This window comes from Miscanthus floridulus, chromosome 2 (assembly GCF_019320115.1).
Source record: "Miscanthus floridulus cultivar M001 chromosome 2, ASM1932011v1, whole genome shotgun sequence".
Taxonomy (NCBI): Eukaryota; Viridiplantae; Streptophyta; class Magnoliopsida; order Poales; family Poaceae; genus Miscanthus; species Miscanthus floridulus.
The window spans coordinates 146,311,742-146,334,978 of record NC_089581.1 but is presented as its reverse complement, the minus strand read 5'-3'; the positions used below and the strand labels follow the sequence as shown (position 1 = coordinate 146,334,978).

The window sequence follows — 23,237 nt, the reverse complement described above, 5'->3', positions numbered from 1 at the left end:
GGACGGTTCAAATTTGTGATTTTTAAATTTCGACGCCTACAAACTAGTTTTCAGAACCCTAGATTGTCTCCAATTAAAAAGTTTTGAATACCAAGTTTGTTCAGATCTTCAAGATCTACAATCCTTATATAGGCCATTTTTTCATTTGAGAAAGTTTGAACAAAATGTAGTTCAAATTTCACAAGTGTGTGACATAGTTTTAGAAAGTCTATATGAGATTCAAGAATTTGTGACTAGTGTTTGATAAAACTTTCTCAAATGGGAAAATGAGCTATGTAACAATTGTAGATCTTGCTGAGATGATCAAACTTGGTATTCAGAGATTTTTCATCTGAGGTCATTTAGTGTCTCATTTGAGCAGCTCATCAAGATCAACAATCCTTAATGAAAAAAACAACACTTTGGCGGGCTGCAAAAATTTCAGGCCTTCAGTCCTGGCCCAGGCCAGGAACCAGGACTAAAAGGTGGGCGGAATTGCCCACTCAAAAATATCTTTAGTCCCGGCTGGTAACACCAACCGGGACTAAAGATCCTTTAGTCCCGGCTGGTAAGCCGAGCCAGGACTAAAGGGTTGGACCTTTAGTCCCGGTTCGGCTTACCAGCCAGGACTAAAGGATCTTTAGTCTCGGTTGGTGTTACAAGCCGGGACTAAAGGGTCCCGGCCTATATATATCGAACGGTTCATCTTCTACTTTTTGATCTACAACGTCGATCTCGTCGTCTCTGCCGCGCCCGCGCCGCCGTCGTCGTCTACCCTCGCCCGGCCTCAATCTCGTCGTCTCTGCCGCGCCCATGCCGCCGTCATCGTCGAGCCCTGCCCAGCGGCCGTTGAGTCTCTGCCGTACATCGTCCTCGTGCAGCTCTGCTCGGCCCCGTGGCCGGCCAGCACGCCCAGCCGCCATGCATGGCCATCCATAGGTTGTTTTAGATAGTTTTTTAGATAGTTTTTTAGGTAGTGTTTGATATATATGTTAGATTAAAATGTATTAAAATTTAATTAGTAGTTTATTCTTAGTTTTTAGATAGTTTTTTATATATGTTAATTAGATTTAAATGTATTAAAATTTAATTAGTACTTTATTTAGATAGTTTTTTTAGATAGTTTTTTATTATAGTTTTTGATATATTTAGTAATTATTATTCTATCTCTCTCTATATGTGTTAGATTTAATTTTGATTTAGTAATTCTATCTATGTATATATGTTAGGTTTAATTAGATTTAGTAATTAATTCTATCTAGAGATTCTATATGTATACATATATATGTACTTAATTATTTCTATGTGTATATATACATGTACTTAATTATTTCCATGTGTTGAGAGAGAGAGAAAATTGTATCTAGAGAGACATTCTATGTGTTATCACATGCATATCTAGAGATATATACATATGCACTTATTCTATGTGTTGAGAGAGAGAGAGAAAATTATATCATTCTATGTGTATATACACATGTACTTATTTCCATGTTTTTTGGATCGAAAGTGTTTTTATTCGATTCCAAAGCCTATACCTTATTATTGTTTATCTTTATGAAATATTATGTGTTATTATATTTAATTGGATTTAGTAATTCTATATGTGTTATCACATGTACTTATGTTATGTGCCATAGTAATTCTATCTATGTGTTATCTTGAAGATACAAATGGCTGCTCCGGATGATAACTTGAATGATGACATAATGGCGAATATTATCAACGCCGGCACCAATGTGGATGTAGATAACACGAGTCAGTACTTTGCTGATTATGAGGATATCCTGAATATGCCGGTGGTTGAAGATCAACAAATTGTCGCGCAAGAAAATACTGGCGAGGTATATTCGATTATCTATCATCTCTTATAGATGCATGCGTACGTATATTTATTATTAATCGTTGTGTTTATACTCATGTAGCCGGTCTCTGGATCTACATCAACCACCGACAAGAGTAGGAAAGTCCGAGGGCCAAAAAAGCCATTAGAGGGTCGTTTCATAATATCAAAATTCGACACCGACACTGGCAAACCATTGGGACCACATGCTCAGACATATGTCAATCAATGTGGGTTCATTGTAAGGGATAGGATCCTAGTTAGTGCTCGTGAATGGAAGCAGAAGATATCCGCTCCTAATGTTAGTTTTGTATCTGATCATGACAAGAACCTAGCTTGGAGAGATATCACTTAGCATTTCACATTACAAGCAGATGATGCTTTGAAGGAGCTAGTGAGGGATTGGACAATGAAGAAGATGGCAACATTGTTCTAGAGTTGGAAGAAGACATTGTATAAAAAGTTTATCTTGAAGAATGAAACGCCGAATTTCAATGCTAAGGCGTTTGTCAAGTTGGAGTCCCATTGGGATGACTTCGTACAATACAAGACATCTAAAGAGAGTGAGGAACGTGTGATGAGGAATCAGCAGAATGCCCGACAGAAGCAATACCATCATCGCATGGGATCAGGTGGTTATAGGAGTGCTATTCCCAAGTGGCAGAACCTAGAAGCAGATATTACTGCCAAGGGAATCATACCTGAAACAATAGAGAAGAACTGGCCTCAACGCGCGAAGAATTGGTTCTACGCTCATGGGGGGAGCCTAGACCCAGACACTGGCAAGCTAATTTTTGGCCAAAAAATTAAGAGAGCAACACAGAGACTAGCTCGTGCTAGGAAAGAAGCTGATAGTGGTGTTTTCAAGCCCAACAGAGAAAAGGATGAATTAACATATGCCCTAGAGAATCCCGAACACGGTGGTCGAACAAGAGGCTATGGGGCGGTTCCGTGGCTACACGCATTCCCAGCAGATAGGGATACCTACAGAAGCCGCCAGAGAAAGAAGGATGAGGAGGCAGACCGAATCCGTGTATTGGAGCAATTTGTTAATGAGTCACGACAAGCATTGCTTGAATCACGTGAACAAAAAAAATCTCTTGAGGCAAGAATGTAGGAGGAGATCAAGAGGCAAGTGCAGCTAGCAATGAGTCAAATGCAATCGCAATCAACGCCGGGAGTCACCATTAGCCCCGTTGGTCAGATGAAAAGCAGTTGTGCTTCCACGGAGCTACCAGTTATTCAAGGTGACGCTGGGTTGCGCTTCTCTGTTGATGGCATTACCGAGCCTCTAACAACATGTGAGCTGCACATTCCAGATGGTAATAATGCATCAATCATGGTGGCTGTCGGGGTTGTATCTCCAATAGACCGAACGAAGACACCAAGAATCTATGGGTCAGTTATTTAACCTGGATATGCTAGCGTCTCGGTCGATAGAGTGCTCAAAGGTTACAGCAATGTTCCTCTTGACATTGAAGGCAGTGATGGGGAGAAGACACTAAGAGAAGCAGAGAAGACATTTATTCAATGGCGCAAATGCTTCATCATCATTCCTGGGGCGCCACCGCTTCCCCTACCTCACCCTAGGTACGAATGAAAATGAATGAAATATTATTTTTCCATTAATTTTATATTGGCTTCAAAAATAATTGACCCACAACTTGTTTTTTTAGCAGGGTCTCCCCCCAGCCTAGCCCAATCATTCATTGCCCATCTCATCACAGCGTCGCGGGGGGGGGGGGGGGGCGAGACGACTTCATCCCCACGGCGATCTCCAACTCCTACACCGGCCCCATCGCCTCCACAACGATCTCCAACTCCTACACCGGCCCCACCGCCTCCACAACGATCTCCAATGCCTCCACGTCGGACTCCAACACCGGCCTCATCGCCTCCATGCCGGTCTCCAACACCGCCCCCACCCCCTCCACAGCGACGCACTACAAAGACATCTAAGGTCCTGGCGGCAAAGAAGACCACAAAAAAAGAGTTATTTCTCAAGAAATACCTCCTAAAAAGACTGATGAGCAAATAGCAACTGAAGAAGACAAAAAAGCGAAAGATTTTTTATAGATATCCAAAAGCAGAGACAAGCGAAGCTTAAGGAGAAGTCGTACTTTTACATACCACGAGATCAGCTGAGGCAGAAGGTCGAAGCTCACAAGAAAAAGATGCTTGAAGTTCGTAAGCCTCCGCCACTATCAGACTATGACTACTCCCTCGTGAAGTCACATGATGCACATAAGAAAAGGAAAAGAGCATCAGAGAAGGATGTCCCACAGCTCGGACAACAGAAGCAACCAATGCAAAATCTTGTTGTTGCTAATGAATATGGTTCCAACATAGAAGTCTATCGACCAGACAACTCTGGAGAAGTGTCGGTTCAAGACCTTAATGCTTTTTTTGAACAAACTGGTTTAACCTTGGATCAAGTGACGGGCAAAGCTCCAATCCAGAACCTAGAAGTTGATACCTGGAAGACTTATAAATTTGGTAAAAGTCTGTACAACCCTGCGGCTCTGAATGAATTGGGTACTCAAATGTACTTGCTCAACAAGTGGTACATGTAGGCGTGTGGCAGGGGTGAGCAGTGGATCTTTGTCAGATTTAGAGACCATCATTACTTCCGTGGAGATGACATCTTACATATTAGTTTCGAAGAATTGCATCAACTATTCCACTTGGACGCTCTGGACAAATCAATCATTAGCTCTTTTTGTTTGTAAGTGATTCTTACTTTTATTTAATAAACTCACTTCCATGCGTACGTGTATATAATTATCCTCACATGTAACTTATATTTATATACAGATTCTAGATGTCAGAGCTCCAAAGAATACAAGACACCAGTGTTGGCTTCATTGATCCTTATATCGTATTCAAAACCGATATTATTGTCAAGGAGCACTGGGTATCTGAAGCACAGACGAATATCATGAAGTTCTTCGTGATCCAGCACGACAAGACAACAATACTTTTCCGTACAACTTTGAGTAAGTGTTAATAATAATGTAGTCTACATATTTTATGTAATATCAATACAACTTATATGCATGTATGTGTGTGTATAAACCAATGCAGGTTTCACTGGATACTCATTGTCATTGAGTTAAACTCAAGTCAGTTAGTAATCTTGGACTCATTGAGAAAAGAGCGAGCACTATACCAAGATATGATAGACATTATCCAGGAGTAATTTCGATCTCTCGCGCATAACTATTATTGAATAGACTTTGCCATAATTTATTAACGATCATACATTATTGGTCGCACAGGGTTTGGAAAGAGTTTATTCGGCAACACCGCAAGGATTGCAAGGCACCACTTAATGTAGTTGAAATACCAGTAAGTTGTACTATATATACTTCCCCACGTGTTTAATTACTATATCGTACTTCAATTTACGTGTGAGATGATGAGAATAATCTTCTTCTCGTACAGTGGTGTTTGCGGTAGGAACCAGGTAATAACTTGTGTGGATACTATGTTTGTGAATTTATCACTACATACATAAGAAGAACTCCTGAAGATGTCCTCAGAGTACGTATATATCAATTTTTTATTTATTTTTAAATGAATATATATATATATATATATATGTATTAATACTTTTCCTTTTATTTCAAATGTAAGACTGAATGGTTGAAACGAAGGGTTATACAAAAAGACCATCTGAAAGCAGTTCAAGAGTCAATAGCATGATATCTTCTAGAAAAAGTGCTAAATCCCAACGGCGAGTTCTACTTTGATCTAAGGAACTAATGATATAAATTAAATATTTATTGATATCGTTATTTTCGAGAACAAGATTATGAAAGTGTTGTATATATACATATATATCTATAATATATATAGTTTCATACTTTATTCGAATATAATAATGCTCGAGATGAGAATTAGATGTAATTATATGCGTGCGCGTATTTATATTAGCAGCGTAGAATACGTACATAAAAACATATTATATATTAAACAAATATGTGTAACTGAACTAAAAATAAATTAAACAAAAAAAAGAAAAAGAAAATAAACCTTTAGTTCCGATTAGGGTTACCAACCGGGACTAAAGGGTGCGGCTAGGTTTGCTCGGCTGGAGGGCCTTTCGTCCCGGTTGGTAACATCAACCAGGACTAAAGGTCCCTCTTTAGTCCCGGCTCGATGACCCGGGACTGAAGGTTCCACCTTTAGTCCCGGGATCGTTGTCCCAGCGCGGTAACTGGGACTAAAGGCCATTACCGTCCGAGACAACAAGTCCATTCTGTAGTAGTGCATATAGAGTTTTTATGGCAAAAATATTTCTATCTAGACTATAAACAAGTAGAAGATTCATAAGGAATAACTCACTTAACGTTTGGAATTACTCCATCTCAAAATAAAAGGTATCATTCGACTTGGTGCAATCTTCAAGATCACACGTTTACTGTTAATTTCTCTTGTAATATATAATAATTATGGCAACAAAAGTATCATTAGAAGTCTTTATAGACACAAATCTAATGATACTATTTTTGTAATATAAGCTTTGTATATGATTAGGATAATTGTTGATGAGAAATAACAAGGATTTGAATTTTGAAATACGTGCATGCCTTATATTTAAAGACCGAGGAGTAATGAAATGCATACAGCATGTTCGCTTGTTGGTTTAGCCAGGACTTATCAGATAGCCAATAGTGTTTTCCTCTCATAATAATCCAGCACCAGCCGAACTTATCAGCCCCGAAACCAACCAGCGAACAGGCCGATAATCTATAGTGCACCTCATGACTAAGTTAGATTGAATTATGAACCTAGCCTTGTTTTCCTAAATGCCACAACACCATCCATACTTTGTAGAAAAAAATGAGTAAAATACACCACATGTCCATTAACTTTTGGAGGGGTGTCATTTGGGTTCATCAACTCTTAGAGTGCATTTTTTGGTCCCTGAACTTTTTATGTTGTGCACCGCAAGTCCATACCGGTTCGGGAGCTTGATATTTTTTTCATTGAGCCCCTTCCCTTCTATAATTCTCTTTCAAAATAGCCCCAACAGAGACAACCTGATCAGGTGGCCCTGCCTGTAGCCCTGTCATTGCCGGGCGAGTGGACCATCCACGCCGCGCCCGCACAAGGCGGGCTCGAATCTGGACTGGTGGCCGCGCCTAGCAGCCACGCGGCCACACCGTCGCCGAGCGAGCGGGCGGCCGCGCGAGGCCAGCCACGTCGTTAGCCAGGCCACCGCTAGCCGAGCAAGCAGGTGGCCGCGCAGAGCCGCCCAAGGCCAATCTCAACGTCCTCACAACAATAGCCAACACCAACAACCCATTCTACACAGTCTGTCCAAACAACACGGACGCGCGACATAGCGTTCCAGGCCGATCTCAACGTCCTCGCATCGCTCCCCGCCACCGCCGCCGCCGCCGTGTCCATAGGGTTTGCCACAAACACCACCGGCACCGCGCCCGACCAGGCGTACGGCCTCGTGCAGTGCCACACCGACATGAACGCGTCAGACTGCCACGCGTGCCTTGATGGCTCGACGCAGGACATGACCAGAGTGTGCCCTGGCTAGAAGAGCACCATACTCATCTACGACGCGTGCTAGCTGTGGCACTTCATCAAGAGCTTCTTCGGCGCCGTCGGCGCGTCGATGGTGGTCTCCTTGGTGAACTCGCAAAACGCGACGCTGCAGGAGCAGTTCACGGCACGGCTCTGCGCGCTTATGGGCAAGGTCACAGAGAGGGTGGCGTACGCATCCTCGCGGATGTTCGCGGTCAGCTCGGCCACGGTAACACCCTTCGTGAACACCTACGACATGGCGCAGTGCACGCGGGACCTCGTAGACGACAACTGCAACCACTAATCCTCTCACGTTCTCTCTATGGGGCTATTTTAAAAGAGAGTTATAGATGGGAAGGGGCTCAATAAAAAAATACCAAGCTCCTGAACTGGTATGGACCAGCAGCGCACAAGATAGAAAGTTTAGGGATTTAAAAATACATTCTAAGAGTTGGTGGATCTAAATGATACCCCTCCAAAAGCTATTGGACCTATGGTACATTTTACTTAAAAAAATTAAGAAGTTGCATATTTTTTGGGTGTAGGATTTTCGGTGGAATATGTTACACACAAGGACCATACGGAGGTTTACGTAGAAGTGGCTAAATGTTAGGGGTTGGGTTGTGCCCTGATGGACCATCTGTCGCATACCGGTGGACCATCTGGCAGTCATAGTAAAGACACGAATGTCCAACGTCGAGCTTACCGAGAATAGATCAAGCCGCGTCTTCATGCAAGACTTGTTCGTAGAGGTTTCTAGAGGCCTCTAAGATACATCTAAGGATGGTGTCATTCGGCTGATCATAAAGCTTGTTCGACTTCTTTTTTCGATCAAAATAATGTTTTTTTTCTCACAACAATTCAGTCGGAATGTTGTTTTTCAGCTAAATTCAGCCCAGCAAAACGGGGCCGATGTGCGTCGGTGATTGTGCACATATACAAAGCCGTAGCAGTAGGAAGCTTCACCAAAAATCTGACCACATGCCTCTGTTCCGACCCCACCATTCTTCATCCTCCGTGGTGGGATGGCGCCTGGGGCTGGGAAGCGGGTGAGCCGATGGATCTGCTTGCGGCCCGCCCTTGCCGTAGTGCTGCCTGTTGGGCGGCTAGGCACTGCGCAAGTATGTTGTGCCTAGTGCCTAGGTTGCGGTGGAGGCAGGCTGCCTTCGAGGGCGAAAGCAAAGGATGGAGTCGACGTATTCGGCTAGACACACCGTAGAAGGATGTATGGATGGCTAGTTGGGAGGTGGAAAAAAAAAACAGTGGAAGCTATCGCTAAACAACGTTATCTATGGTCTATCCGGTGCATCGCCGATTAGCACTGTGACCCGTTCGGCCGTTCCTATCATTCGTTTTCGTGTTTACAGTAATACTCCTGCGTGTGCTAAACACTGATACTAGTAGGAAAGGATCAAGAGCCATCGTATGATCGGAATCGGATACTTACACTACGCGAGAAAGCAACAAAAGAGACAGGCATACCAGATACGGTATTTTACGCACTGTCACAGATAAAGTAGTACAGACGGATGAAAAGACAACCATCTCTGAAAAATTAGTTAACAGCCGCACATCCAATATATGACGTCTTATCTAAGACACGTCTAACTACGGGCCGTCTCTTATCTGCTTATCTGGCGCAGTGTTAATCAATTAATCATGGCACTATCGTGCCTTGACAATCCTGATGCTTAATGGTGTACGTAGGTTTTATTTTTTCGCCCGATGACTGGACTAAAAAAGAGGACTTGCCCGTATGTTTCCAACTAACAGAATACAGAACTCATGATTACGTCATTAATTTTGGTTTGCAAAACTTTACGGCAATGTTTTTTCAGGGCTTTTTGGACTGAAGGATTTTCACAGAAATTTCGAAGGAACACAATCCATAGAAAAGGAATTGAATAGGAGAGTTTGGATTGAAGGAATACGGTTGGGAATTGATATTAGGGATACCCAAAGCAAGAAAGTTAGCGCCCATGCTGACTTCCCCAGATGACTCGAGACATATTAAAAGGTCTCGCCCGACCCAAAGGCCACGGGCTCCGTCTCGTCCGACCTCAAGGCCGCGGGCTCCGTCTCGCCCGACCTTAAGGACGCGGGTTCCGTCTCATCCGACGGGGACCCATACCGCCGCCAACTACTCCAGGTCCAAGCGTATGGGCCTAGGTCAACACTCTGACGCTAGAAAAAAGGCTAACACGCCTCGATGTAACCCATGGCCATGAGGGGTCATACCTGAGGATTCACATCAAGAACAGTGTCGGGCGTGCCGGTGCTGTTCTGCCCAATCCTCGTACGGACGCTGACAGGCGCGTCAGTTCACCACGACGTCCGCCGGAACGGAGTGGAACGCCATGACCGGCAGATGACGCCTACGCATAGCACCAGTGATGAACAGGGCCACGACATAAGGTCGTCCCTGTTGGCATCTACAGGATCGGCGGGGCCCGCATAAAGGAGAAGGACCCGGCAACCCTGGAAGTCTTCTTCTCTCTTGTTCTTCTCATTTTCCTCCTCTGTAACCGGCACTTTCCCTTCGCCTATAAAAGGGGAAGCAGGGTGCCCATGAAAGGGGGATCTTGACACAAGAGCACAATACGAGCACACGACTAAACGGTAAGCACCCGTTCACTCCTTCCACCAAAAACTTAGGATCCTCTCCCTCTCTCGCCGGTTTGTAACCCCTACTGCAAACCAAGTACCGGTAACATGAGCAGCAGCGAACTGGACGTAGGGACATTTTGCCCAAACCAGTATAAACCCTTGTGTCCTCCGAGCATGCCATCCGAGCCAGACACACAAATACAAATTTACTTATCGGTGGTCCGAAAGCACCGACAATTAGCGCACCAGGTAGGGGCTTTTTGCACGTCTCGACGTTTACATAAGGCCTCGTATGGCTAGTCACGGTGTCAGCTGGGTCCCGAGAGCACACGTGCGCTTCGGAAACCTAGACTTCATTGTTACGATGGAGGGAGAGTTGGCGCAGGTTTCTGCCGCCGTCCAGCCTCTCCACTCCACCGGCCTCGATGCGATCGTCGAGACGCTTGAGGAGCTGCAGCTGCACGCACCGGAGGCCCACGCCCCCAAGAGCGACCAGCTCCTCAGCTTCGATTATGGGAGGCTAGAGCGCTAGCTCGGCGCCTTCCTAGGACCCCGACCGTCCCAAAAGGACCTACGCTGCCTCACCTTCTCATTCGTCAACATCATGACGTAGCTTGCCGAAGGAGAGCCGCTCTCCCTGGAATACCTCATCCGAAGCGCCCCGACAGTGCTCCCGTTTGGTCTACGCAACGCCACAGAGACCGTTGGCCATCTTATGGCGTAGCGCACGATCCCATCCTCTACGAACAACGAGTTCATGGGGATGACCGAATACATCGCAGAATCTTTCGACGACCTTCTTGCCAGAGAATCGGAGTCGCCCTCTGACTCTGACTCCAGCAGGGGGAGCCATCACCTCTCATGAGAATGTTTCATGGCAGATACCCCCGAGGGATACATCGAAAGCATCCATGAGGGAGGGGCTACCCCAACAGATGACCTCGACGATGAGGTCGAGGGGGATGCAAGGGCTCCACCTCGCCTGCGGGTAGAGCAGCTAAGGACGTGGCACCAAGAGCTTGAAGAAGCATGACTCCAGCTCGAGCAGGAATGCGCAGAGCTCGAGTGAGAGATCGAGCACCACGAAGACGATGGGCATTCGCGTGCCTTGGCCCATGACGTGAACTGGACGATCATCAAGGACGACGAAGCCCTCCCACACTTTACTTGGGCGAGCTAGAATATCGTTGCTGCGATGACCTTGCTCCAGGGGCTTTCGGAGCCCGCGACACCCAAAGATCGTTGGGCCCATCGCGAGATTCGCACGCTACTCAAGCGTGCGGCAGCGCAGCAGGCCGAGAGTTCGTTGTCCCGATGACGCGAGCTCGACGCTAGCCAGCGCGCGCCCTCAGAGCGACCCAATAGGGACGTGTCAGTCCACCAGACACAGTGAGGCAGCAGGCCGCACGCCGTGGCCCTGGTGCATGAATGTCTCGGCCTCTACCATGATGTGCGCAACACTCTGGATGCCCGCAGGCGTGCCCACGATGATGAGAGGGAGGAGGCTAGCCATGACTACCACCCTCATCGTGGTAGACGCTACGACAGCGACAAGGACTGAAGCTCAAGCCCCGACTTGCTGGGACCTCAGGCCTTTGGCCGACACATCCTCAACGTCGTCTTCCCACCGTGGTACCGACCCGTCGACCAACATCCCGAAATACTCTGGGGAAATAAACCCTTGACTGTGGCTCGAGGATTATTGGCTCGCTTGCCAAGCCGGTGGAGCGGATAGTGACAATTTCATTATCCGCAACCTTCAATTGTTCCTAGCCGATTCGGCGCGAACGTGGTTGGAACACATTCCGCACAACTGAATCCAAAGTTGGGTGGACTTAAAAGAGATCTTCGTGGGAAACTTTCAGGGCCCATATACGCATCCTAGGAACCCATGAGATCACAAAAACTATCAACAGAAGTCTAGGGAAACTCTTTGTGGGCACCTCCGACGCTTCTCCCGACAGTGCAACGAGCTGCCCGACGTCGCCGACGCTGATGTCATAGGAGCTTTCTTGTCCAGGACCACCTACGAGTCCCTGGTTCACAAGCTAGGACGTAAGGGTCCGTGAACCACCAAGGAGCTCCTCGACATAGCCACCAGCCACGCCTCGGGCGAGGAGGCGGTTGGGGCGATTTTCGACCGCCCCAAGGGCAAGGCAAAGCAAGACGAGGAGGTCGACGAAGGCGCCTCCAACTGCCCCAACAAGAAGAAGAACAAGCAGCGGTGCAAGAGCTTGCTCGTGGCCACTACCGACCTCATGGGGGGTCAGAAGCCCACCGAGGGTGCCCGGACGACTTTGAGAAGCTGCTCGAAGGGCCATACTTGAACCATGCTTTCCCCGCCAAACACCTATACAAGGACTATGTCCTCATGAAGTTGTTCTTGTCCGGAGGCTCCAACAAGGGGGGCATAGGAAGGAGCCCAAGCTGGTCGTAGACGACGCCAAGAGGAAGGACGGTGGATTTCCGACGTTGGACAGTTGCGTCATGATCTTTGGATGGTCGATGGCCTATAACTCCAAACACTACCAGAAGCTTGCACGTCATGAGGTCTATATGGCCGAGTATGTCGTGCCTTCCTTCCTCCGATGGTCAGAGTCCGCCATAACCTTTGATCGGACCAACCACCCGGAAAGCGTCCCGCAGCCAGGAAGATACCCACTCATGGTTGACCCAATCATTGGCACAAAGCGGCTCACCAAGATGCTGATGGATGGAGGCAGTGGCCTTAACATCATGTACGCTGAAACGCTCGATGCCATGGGCATCGACCGATCGTGTATCTAGCTAACCGGGGTGCCTTTCCACGGCATTGTGCCTAGAAAGCAGGCTATGCCACTTAGGCAGATCAATCTGCCCATCACCTTTGAGAATCCAACCAATTATAGGACGGAGACCCTTACCTTCGAGGTGGTCAGGTTCCACAGGACCTACCATGTCATCCTAGGATGTCCATGCTACGCAAAGTTCATGGCTATCCCCAACTATACCTATTTGAAGTTGAAGATGCCAGGTCCATGTGGGGTCATCACCATTGGCACCACCTTCTAGTGCGCCTACGAGTGCGAGGTCGAGTGTTGTGAACACGCCGCGACAATTGTCGCCTCCTAAGAGCTTACGGCCATCAGGGAGGAGGTCGTCGAAGAAGCGCCCGACCCCAAGTGGTCGGCTAGGTCTTTCAAGCCTATTGAGGGCGTTGAGGAGGTCCTCATAGACCCTAGCGGCTCTGAGGGCAAAGTGGTGCGCATCGACACCACGCTTTCCTCCAAATAGGAAAACATGCTCGTCGACTTCCTCTGTGCCAATAGAGACATCTTTGCATAGAAACCCTCGGACATGCCAGGCATTCTGAGAGAAGTCATTGAGCACACCTTGAAGATCAGGCTAGGATCCAAGCCGATGAAGCAGCGCCTGCGTCGCTTCGACGAGGAGAAACGTAGGGCCATGGATGAGGAGATTGCAAAGCTTTTGGCGATCGGGTTCATCAAGGAAGTATACCACCCCGAGTGGTTAGCCAATCCCATTCTTGTATGAAAAAAGAGTGGAAAATGAAGAATGTGTGTTGACTATATGGGTCTCAACAAAGCATGTCCAAAGGATCCATTTCCTTTGCCACGCATAGACCAAGTAGTCGACTCGATCTCAGGGTGCGAAACCCTTTGCTTCCTTGATGCATACTCTAGGTACCATCAAATCATGATGAAAGAGTCTGACCAGCTTGCGACATCTTTCATCACCCCATTTGGATCGTTCTGCTACGTCATAATGTCGTTCGGCCTAAAGAACGCAGGGGCTATGTACCAACACTGCATGCTCAAGTGTTTTGAGGATCTCATCGGGCAGACCGTCGAGGCCTACGTCGACAACATCATGGCCAAATCTAAACCGACTAACTAGGTCATAGCTGACCTAGAGCAGACCTTCACGAAACTCCGAGCAAATAGTATCAAACTCAACCCTGAGAAGTGTGTTTTTAGGGTCCAAAGGGGTATGATGCTAGGTATTATCGTCTCCAAGCGTGGCATCGAAACCAACCCAGACAAGATCTCAACCATCACGAGGATGGGCCCGATCCAGAACATAAAGGGGGTACAACGAGTTATAGGGTGTCTCGCCATGCTCAGCTGCTTTATCTCATGCCTCGACGAATGAGGTCTCCTCCTCTATCGACTTCTAAAGAAGACCGACCACTTTGAATGGAGGCCCGAGGCCCAGAAGGCACTTGACAAGGTCAAGTAGCTCCTAACAAAGGCCCCGATCCTAGTCCCCCCAACCAATAGGGAACCGCTTCTGCTCTACATTGCGGCCACCAGGCAAGTGGTCAGCACCACACTGGTGGTAGACCGAGAAGAAGAGGGACACGCCCTCAAAGTGCAGCGTTCCATGTACTTCATTAGCGAGGTCTTGTCTGATTCCAAGGCACGCTACCCCTAAATCTAGAATCTCCTTTACGCCATCCTTATTGCTAAGAGGAAGTTGCATCACTACTTTGAGATGCATCAGGTGACGGTCGTGACATCCTTCCCTCTCAGCGAGGTTGTCTAAAACTGGGATGCCATAGGAAGAATCATGAAGTGGGCACTTGAGTTGATGGGTCAAGGCATTTCGTATGCCCCTCAAATGGACATCAAGTCCCAAGTGCTGGCTGATTTCATTATAGAGTGGACCGAGATCCAAATGCCGCCAGCAGTTATCGACCAAAAGTACTAAACGCTGTACTTCGATGGATCGTTGATGAAGAAAGGCGCCGGCGTGGGGCTGGTCTTTGTTTTGCCCCTCGGGGTACGCATGAGGTACATGGTTCGCATCCATTTCCCCTCCTCCAACAATGTGGCCGAGTATGAGGCACTCATCAATGGCCTGGGCATCGCCATCGAGTTGGATATCCGATGGCTTGACGTCCAGGGTGAGTCCTAGTTGGTCATCGACCAAGTCATGAAGGAATCAAGCTGCCACAACACCAAGATGGTTGCGTATTGCTAAGAAGTCCGCCAGCTAGAGGACAAGTTTGATGGTCTCAAGCTCAATCACATCCCGAGGCGTCTCAACAAGGCGGTCGACACGCTAGCGAAAACGGCGTTCGGCCGAGAGCCGGTGCCAATGGGCGTCTTCGCCAGCGATCAGTATAAGCCCTTGGTCCGCTATGAGGAGTCAGAACAGATTGGTGATGGTCCACCTACCTTAGGCTCGGTGGCTAACCAGCCGGTGGCTCCATCTGACCCCAAAGTTATAGAGCTTGGCGAGGATCCAGTGACAGAGCCTGACCCTCTGGTCGACTGGACGACGCCTTACCTCGACTACCTCCTCCATGAGGCGCTGCCGATGGACAAAACAGAGGCTCAATGGCTCGCGCGTCATGCCAAGTCCTTTATCATTATCGAGGGCGAGCTCTACAGGCGAAGCCACACCAGGATCCTACAACGCTGCATCCCCATCGAACAAGGGAAGCAGTTGCTGAGTAATATCCATGGTGTGGTCTACGGGTACCATGCCGCACCTAGGACCCATGTTAGAAACATGTTCCGATAAGGCTTCTATTGAACGACCACAGTAGCCGACGATGAACAGATTGTGCGCACCTATGAAGGGTTTCAATACTACGCTCGGTAGACCCACCTACCGGCTCAAGCACTCTAAATGATCCCCATCACGTGGTCATTCGTGGTCTAGGGGCTCAATCTGGTTGGACCTCTCAAGAGGGTGGCTGGAGGCTATACGCACTTGCTTGTCGCCGTAGACAAGTTTACAAAGTGGATAGTGGCTCGACCGATCTCCACGATCAAATCTAAGCAAGCTGTGCTATTCTTCCTTGACATCATCCATCGCTTTGGAGTCCCAAACTCCATTATCATGGACAACAACATGCAGTTCACCAGGAAAAGTTCCTCCGATTCTGCGATGAATACCACATCCGCGTCGATTGGGCCGCCGTGGTGCACTCCCGCATGAACGGGTAGGTCGAGCGCGCGAATGGCATGGTCCTACAAGGCCCCAAGCCTAGGATCTTCAACCAGTTGAACAAGTTTGGTAGACAATGGGTCATGGAGCTGCCTGCGGTGCTCTAGAGCCTGAGGATGACCCCCAGCCGAGCCACTGGCTACACACCATTCTTTATGATCTATGGTTCCGAGGCTATCTTCCTGACCGACCTCGATTTTGGAGCACCGAGGGTTAGGGCATATGACAAACAGGGAGTCGAGGCATCCCTCGAGGATGCCATGGACCAGCTAGAAGAAGTGCATGACGTTGCCCTCCTCTGCTTGGCCAATACCAGCAAGCATTGCGCCGGTACCACAGCTGTTGAGTGCGGGGTCAGGCCTTCAATGTCGGGGACCTGGTGCTCCACCTCGTCCAGAGCAACAAGAACCACCACAAGCTCTCTCTGCCATGGGAGGGACCATACGTCGTCGTGGAGGTGCTCCGACCAGGTACCTATAAGCTCAAGACTATCGATGATGAAGTCTTCGTCAACGCCTGGAACATCGAACAACTACGTCACCTTTACCCTTAATCTACGCACGTTTTCTCTTATCGATTTCGCTATCGACTCCTCGATCTTTAGCGACACCTGACCCCAGCAACGGCAAGGGGTCGGGCCTCACTCAAGGGCCGATAAGAGCATATCTATCTGGTAGACATTCTCTATGTCCAACCCTTTCTCATGTTAAGATCTAGAAGTAAGGGTTATGAAAACAAATGCTGAGTAAAACTAGTTGGACCGCAAGAAACCTACGCCCCAGCGGCTACGACATTTTTGCTCACCAGCGTGATCAGAGTTTTTTACCTACACCCCGAGCTTTTTAGCCTTAACTATGGAAAGAGTCAGAACACATTAAAGAGTATATCTATCTGGTAGACATTCTCTATACTCGACCCTTTCTCACATTAAGATCTAGAAGGAAGGGTTGCGAAAACAAATGTTGAGTAAAACTGGTCGGATCGCAAGAAACCTATGCCCCAGCGGCTATGGCATTTTTGCTCACTAGCGTGATTAGAGCTTTTTGCCCGCACCCCGAGCTTTTTAGCCTTAACTATGGAAAGAGTCAGAATGCATTAAGAGTATATCTACCCGACAAACATTCTCTGTGCCCGACCCTTTCTCACATTAAGATCTAGAAGCAAGGGTTGCAGAAATGAATGCTAAGTAAAACTAGTCGGACTATAAGAAACCTACGTCACAGTGGCTACGACGTTTTTGCTCACCAGCATGATCAGAGTTTTGTCACCCGTACCCTGAGCTTTATAGCCTTAATGACAGAAAGGGTCGAAACACATTAACCTTTTTATACAAAAATGAAAGAAGAGCTAAAAAACTGTTTGGCCAAAACAAAATTTAAGAGTTTGTTCACTTAATACAAGTTCATCGCCTGGCTTATCTATCAAACTAATTTCTTGGGGGGTGATCTTATCCTCTATCTCGGTAGCTAAGCCCTATGCTAGAGGGGCCACTGAAAGGATCAAGATGCCCAAGAGGGGGGGTGAATTGGGCTAATTCTAAATTTTCTTGCAATAATCAAATCCTACGGATAGCCCAACTAACCCCTTGTGCCTAGAAAAGTGTTTCTATCAAACTAACGCACAAAGGACTTGTAACCTATGTTCCAAACTTACTCTAGCATGGCAATTCTATGAATGTAAAGACAAGTATTGAATCGCACAAAGTAAATACTCAAAGTAAATGCTCAAAGTAAAGAGAGAGAGGAACGCGGCGATGTTTTGCCGAGGTATCGGAGAGTTGCCACTCCCCACTAGTCCTCGTTGGAGCACCCGCGCAAGGGTGTAGCTCCCCCTTGATCCGCACAAGGATCAAGTGCTCTATACGGGTTGATTCTTCGACACTTTGTCGCGGTGAATCACCCAAAGCCGCTCACAACTTGAGTTGGGTCACCCACAAGCTCCGCCGGGTGATCACCAAGCTCCCAACCACCACCAAGCCATCTAGGTGATGGCGATCACCAAGAGTAACAAGCATGAACTCTCACTTGACCACGCGAAGCCTAATGAGAAGATGGATGCACACTTGACTACTCTTGATTCACTAATGAGGCTACTCTCTTGGATTCTCAAATCTCAATCACCTCACTAGGACCTTGCTCTTCTTAGCACTCACAAACGTGTTTCTCAGCTGTTGGAATGAGCAAAAGTGACTCCACACACGAGTGGAGCTTCTATTTATAAGGCAGCCTGAAAAACGAACCGTTATGAGCTTCTGCGGGGTGACCGGACGCTCTGGTCATGTTGACCAGACGCTCCGGTCAGTTCAACCCACGAACCAGTAAAAATGAGTTGACCGAACGCTGGTAGGGTCCAGTCGCATGAAACCCTTACTGGAACCTTACTGGACTCGACCGGACGCTGAACCCTCAGGGTCAGGTCAGTACTGACCGGACACGTCCGATCGCAGATTCCCTTCTCTAGAACCTTACTGGAGTCGACCGGACGCTGCCTTTCAGCGTCCGGTCACTTGACCTCTTCAGCGTCCGGTTGCACCGAACGTAGTCTGCTGATCAAATAAACTGACCGGACCCTGTGTCCAACGTCCAGTCGCACCGGGGCCAGCGTCTGGTCAGCATTTGACCCTCCATTCACTTCTAACTCTCGAACATATGTGAATGAAGTTTGCTCCAAAGGATCTTAGACATTCATAGGAGCTACCTAGAGCTAGTTTTAACAAGTGTGCACCACACCTAACTCACTAGACTCAACTAGGTCAAGCTACCCATCCAAACCCCCTTAATAGTACGGCCAAAGGAAAAACGAAGTCCTAAACTACTCTAAGTGTCACTCCAACTCCAATCGACACTTAGAACTAGTCATCCTTAACCTTGTCGTCCATCCTTTGAAAACTGAAACGATTTCCATCATAGGGGCATGACAACTTTGATTGCCCAATTGATCTTCATTACCATGACCTAACTTAATTGCCTTTGCAAAACACATGTTAGTCATAGTAATCTTGTATTGTCATTAATCACCGAAACCCAACTAGGGGCCTAGATGCTTTCAATCTCCCCCTTTTTGGTGATTGATGACAATACCACCTCGAGTATGTGAAAGAGTGAGGTTTTTGATGGGCTTGGTTCATATAAGCTTTTGTTGATAAGAACAAAAGTGTTAGTCAGGCTTATATGACCCAAGCCAACACAATGTACTCAAAGGATATGAATTAGGCATGAGTACGAGCAACAAAGCTCATTTGCATCAGAGTATAAACGCAGAAGCAAAGGCAAATGAGCATAACATAAGTGATATGACATATGAATAATGTAAGGTAACGAGCACACATGTCATATATCACAATCACGTAGATAGCACTATCACATAGATATAATAGTATGCATGAAAGTAACACACGATGCATAAAGTAATAGTGTATCACATAGATAAAACTCCAAATGTATATAAGCTAATACTAGATATCTAGCTCCCCCTAAAGCTCACTCCCCCTGAGTCTACATACTCGAACCCTCTCCCCCTTTGGCGTCAAACATCAAAACCTAAGGGTCGATCGGCGGGGCTGCAGTGGATGAGTCGGGCGCTGAAGAGCGTGGGGCAAGCTGGAACTGGGCACCATCATCATCTGACCCTGAGCTCTGAACTGACTGACCCTCTATGGTAGGAAGTGTCGCTGAAGCGGTCTGGGTCTGAGCTAGGGCTGGTGCTGCCTGTGAAGCTCCTAGTATGTTTGTCGTAGGATCTGAAGAGGCGATAGACGAGGGGAGCCTCTGAGTAGTCACTGCGACTGGAGCTGCTGTAGAAGGACCGACGGTATGCATATGAGGCGGTGTAGGCATATCGGTCAGCTCGCTGAAAGATGCTCCAAGACTCCTGGAGACTGACGTGTCAGGCACAAAAAGTGAGGGTGACTACTCTGGTGAGAAGCCCGTGTGATATGGAGTGAACCGCGGGGCAACCACCGGTGAGGACAACCACTGGGACACCTGAACTATAGGTGAAGCAAACTGAGCTGGAGGCTATCCCTGACTCTGAAGCCCGCTAGGCTGTATAGCTAGAGTCATCGAAGTGGAGGCAGGCTAAGCAAGCTGGGGTGAAGGCTGTGGTAGTGGGGCCCCAAGTGCTATCACTACATGCTGCATAAAGCCCATAAGCTGCTGCTGCATGAGTATCTACTACTGATGCATCTGCTGCTGCTGCTGCTGGAGAAGCTGCTGCTGCCTCTGGAACTCGTCCTGATGAGCCTGGAATTGTGCGAAGTTGGCAGCGGTCTCCTGTGCCTATCGTGCCTGATCCTGCTGCATCCGCTCAAGAATGGCAATCAATGCGGGGTCCGTCTGCGGTGCTGGTGGAGCTGAGCTAGACCTGCCGGCCTCTGCATCATGTCTGCGTGGAGGCATCTAAGGAATCGGCAGATAGTCATCATCCGAGCTATCACTGGACTCAGTCATCCCCTGTTGTGCCTCAAGCTGCTCCTCCTCAGTGGCGGCAATGCCTCTAATGATCTCGTCCTGCTGAGCTGCTGACTCTGGAATATCTGGATGACGACTGGGACGAGCTGGTGCCTATGGAGTGCTGTGCCTGATCCTCTGTGCCATGTTATATGTGGGAAACTCTATGGTGGTAGCCCTGTACTCTGCAACCAACTCAGGGGTCCTGACGTGCACACACGGTAGCATCAAGAATGTGACCCAATGTGCATAAGGAAGCTATCGGTGACCCTTGAAGCCCTCAGCAATAGTATCCTCCATCTTTGATAGAAGGAGGTCCCAAATGTCGAACACGGTCTGCTACATCAGGGCATTAAGGAGCCAGAGCTGTAGGCGAGTCAGACCCTCTCTGTATCCCAACCTGGGAAGTAGTGTCCTCCTGATAATGACCTCTAGCACTTGCACTGTAGGAGTCAAGTCACTAGGGTTCCTACTCGACCCCTCACCAAAGGACTCCTTGAAACAATGTCGCACCAGATCTATAGGTGGCACCAACCCTCCATGAGGATGCCTAGGAGGCTCCTGCTGTCCATAGCATACCTCATGCAACTTGACAGGCTGATCCTGTAACCTCAGTATCTCCTAGGCCCTAAAACTCATCACCCTGTAATCTCTGCTGTTGAATGCAAAATGAATGAAGTTGTGATGCGGATCAACGTAGAGTGAAGCATAAAACTGCCGGACCCAAGATGGTACATATACTCCTGTTCGGCCAATCAGATCTGCGAGCCCTGGCAAATAGGACAAGTAGGGGCGGATGTGCTCTCCAGCTGCTGCCACAATAGACTCCAAACTGTAGACTCTCTATGATCTGAATACTGCCCCACTGTTGAGATAGGCATTATAGAAATCCTCCTGGAGCGGCGTGTAGAACTGCTCTCTCATCCCTGCTCAGAGGAAACCACACGTCGAACTCAACAAACCTCAACTGGTGAACCTATCTGGCTATGGCGGCCCTCCAGTCGAGGTGTACCACTAGAGGTGGACCCTATGGTCTAGGCGGTGGGCGTGAACCTCTGCGCTGTGTAGCTAGCCTCGGTGGAACTGTGGCACTGGTACGACCAGAGCAGCGTAACTAGGGTGCCGACACGGTCTCCTCGGCCTGCTAACCCTCCTGAGTGTCCTGAGCTGGCTGATACTCTACTGGTGGGGGCTGCTGCTGTGCCTCCTGCTGGGACTCCCCCTGAGGTCGAGCCTCCTCAATGGCCAGTCGACATCCTACCATCATGATAGTCCTAGGTGGACCACCATGACGATGCTCAGCCTCCACAACTGCTACCCTCTGTGCTAGTGTGAGCTGTGGATCTGCTATGACAACACCACTGCGAGCGCCACCTCTCTCAGCACGCTCTGTGGCCTCTGCAACAACTGCTGCTCTTGCTGTCTCTGTGTCGGGGTACTTGTGCTTCTTGGATGTCACCTGCTTCGTTGCCTTGCCTTTCGATCCTATAGGCTGGTGAGGTGGGGGCCTCCGATCGTCATCTCCCGGATCACCACCAATGTTCTTGGTGCGAGCCATCTAATCTGACAAAAGGATGAACTATCATTGATGAAGATCAACTATCAAACTAACACTCCCGAGGCTTGGCCTTGATCCTTACTCGCGAGCTTGGCTCCGAGTTGACTGCCAACTGCCACAAGAACCTCAACGGCACTGACTCGCTGCACGATGGAATAGATGGATATACAAATAAATACGATATATCTAATAGATGCGAAAGACCTAGGAAGCAAGCAATGTAGGTGCGAAATTGAGACGATGGGCAAGCTACCTGACGATTAGCGATCCGGAGAAAAGAAAAGACGTCGCGCGGGGAACCTCGGAACCGACTAGGGTTAGGGTTTTTGAAGCTCTATGAAGAATTGGCTGTGGATCAGTGACAATGACGAAGTTAGGGTTGCTGTGCAAATGATGGGTAATCTGATGAATTAGCAGAAAAGGGCCTTACCAATCGAGGAGGTAGGGTTAGGGCTTGAACGGCGCTTACTTGAGCAGCAGGATGACTGGAGGCGTCGGACCCACGGGCTTGACTCCGGCGTCGCTGACTCGCGAGAGGCGCGTAGTGGAGTTCGGCAGCGGGTTCCTCAGCGGCGGTGTGGTGGCGAGCGAGGCAGGGGCGAGCGTAGGCAGGGGAGGCGTAGTGGCGTGCGTGGCTGGCACAAGGTGCTCGGCTACGGGCATGGCTGTGGTGGTGCGGTGAGCTTGGGCACAGGAGCGGCGGCGCTAGCCAGGGCTCGGCTTGGTCACGGCGAGACACGGACACGGAAGCTACGGTGGCATGGTTAGGTCAAGGAGAAAGACGCGACGGCTGCGGTTAAATGAGGATCCCAAACACGATAGAGAAGGAAACGGAAGAAGAGTCCTGAAGCCGCGCGAGATCCACTGACCGGATGCTCTGGTGGTAGCGACCGGACGCTACCACCCAGCGTCCGATCAATTCTAGAGAGGTCCAATCCCTCTGGAATCAGGACCGGACGCGTCCGGTGGTCCATGACCGGACACAGGCAGGGTCCAGTCAGTATAGCTTGTTCTTCCTTCAATCGATCGGACGCTAGATCCCCTCCTGACCGGACGCACAAACGCAGCATCCGGTCACTCCTTCACCAGCAGTTCACCTCCTGTGAACTGACCGGACGCTGGACAGCAGCATCCGGTGCAGCGTCCGGTGCACCTTTTCTAGCAAATCTTCAAAGTTCCTTCGCGCTGCCTGTTCCCAATCAAGTCCCAACTTGAATAAGATCCAAATAAACACCAATTGGGACTGATGTGAGTGACCTCTCTCAAACCCTTATATTTTTCATAATATTTTGCCTTAGGC

At 48.4% G+C, this 23,237-nt stretch overlaps 2 protein-coding genes across 2 annotated transcripts; both read left to right on the top strand.

The window, feature by feature from the left end:
- The first annotated feature begins 7,307 nt into the window (after window positions 1-7,307).
- Window positions 7,308-7,670, top strand: LOC136537229 (uncharacterized). Its single transcript, XM_066529271.1, has 2 exons — window positions 7,308-7,364; window positions 7,413-7,670. Exons 1-2 carry the CDS (start codon window positions 7,308-7,310, stop codon window positions 7,668-7,670), a joined length of 315 nt encoding a protein of 104 aa, XP_066385368.1.
- A 7,403-nt stretch (window positions 7,671-15,073) lies between these two features.
- On the top strand, window positions 15,074-15,502 carry LOC136537228 (uncharacterized). Its single transcript, XM_066529270.1, has one exon. It carries the CDS (start codon window positions 15,074-15,076, stop codon window positions 15,500-15,502), a length of 429 nt encoding a protein of 142 aa, XP_066385367.1.
- The last annotated feature ends 7,735 nt before the right edge of the window (window positions 15,503-23,237 follow it).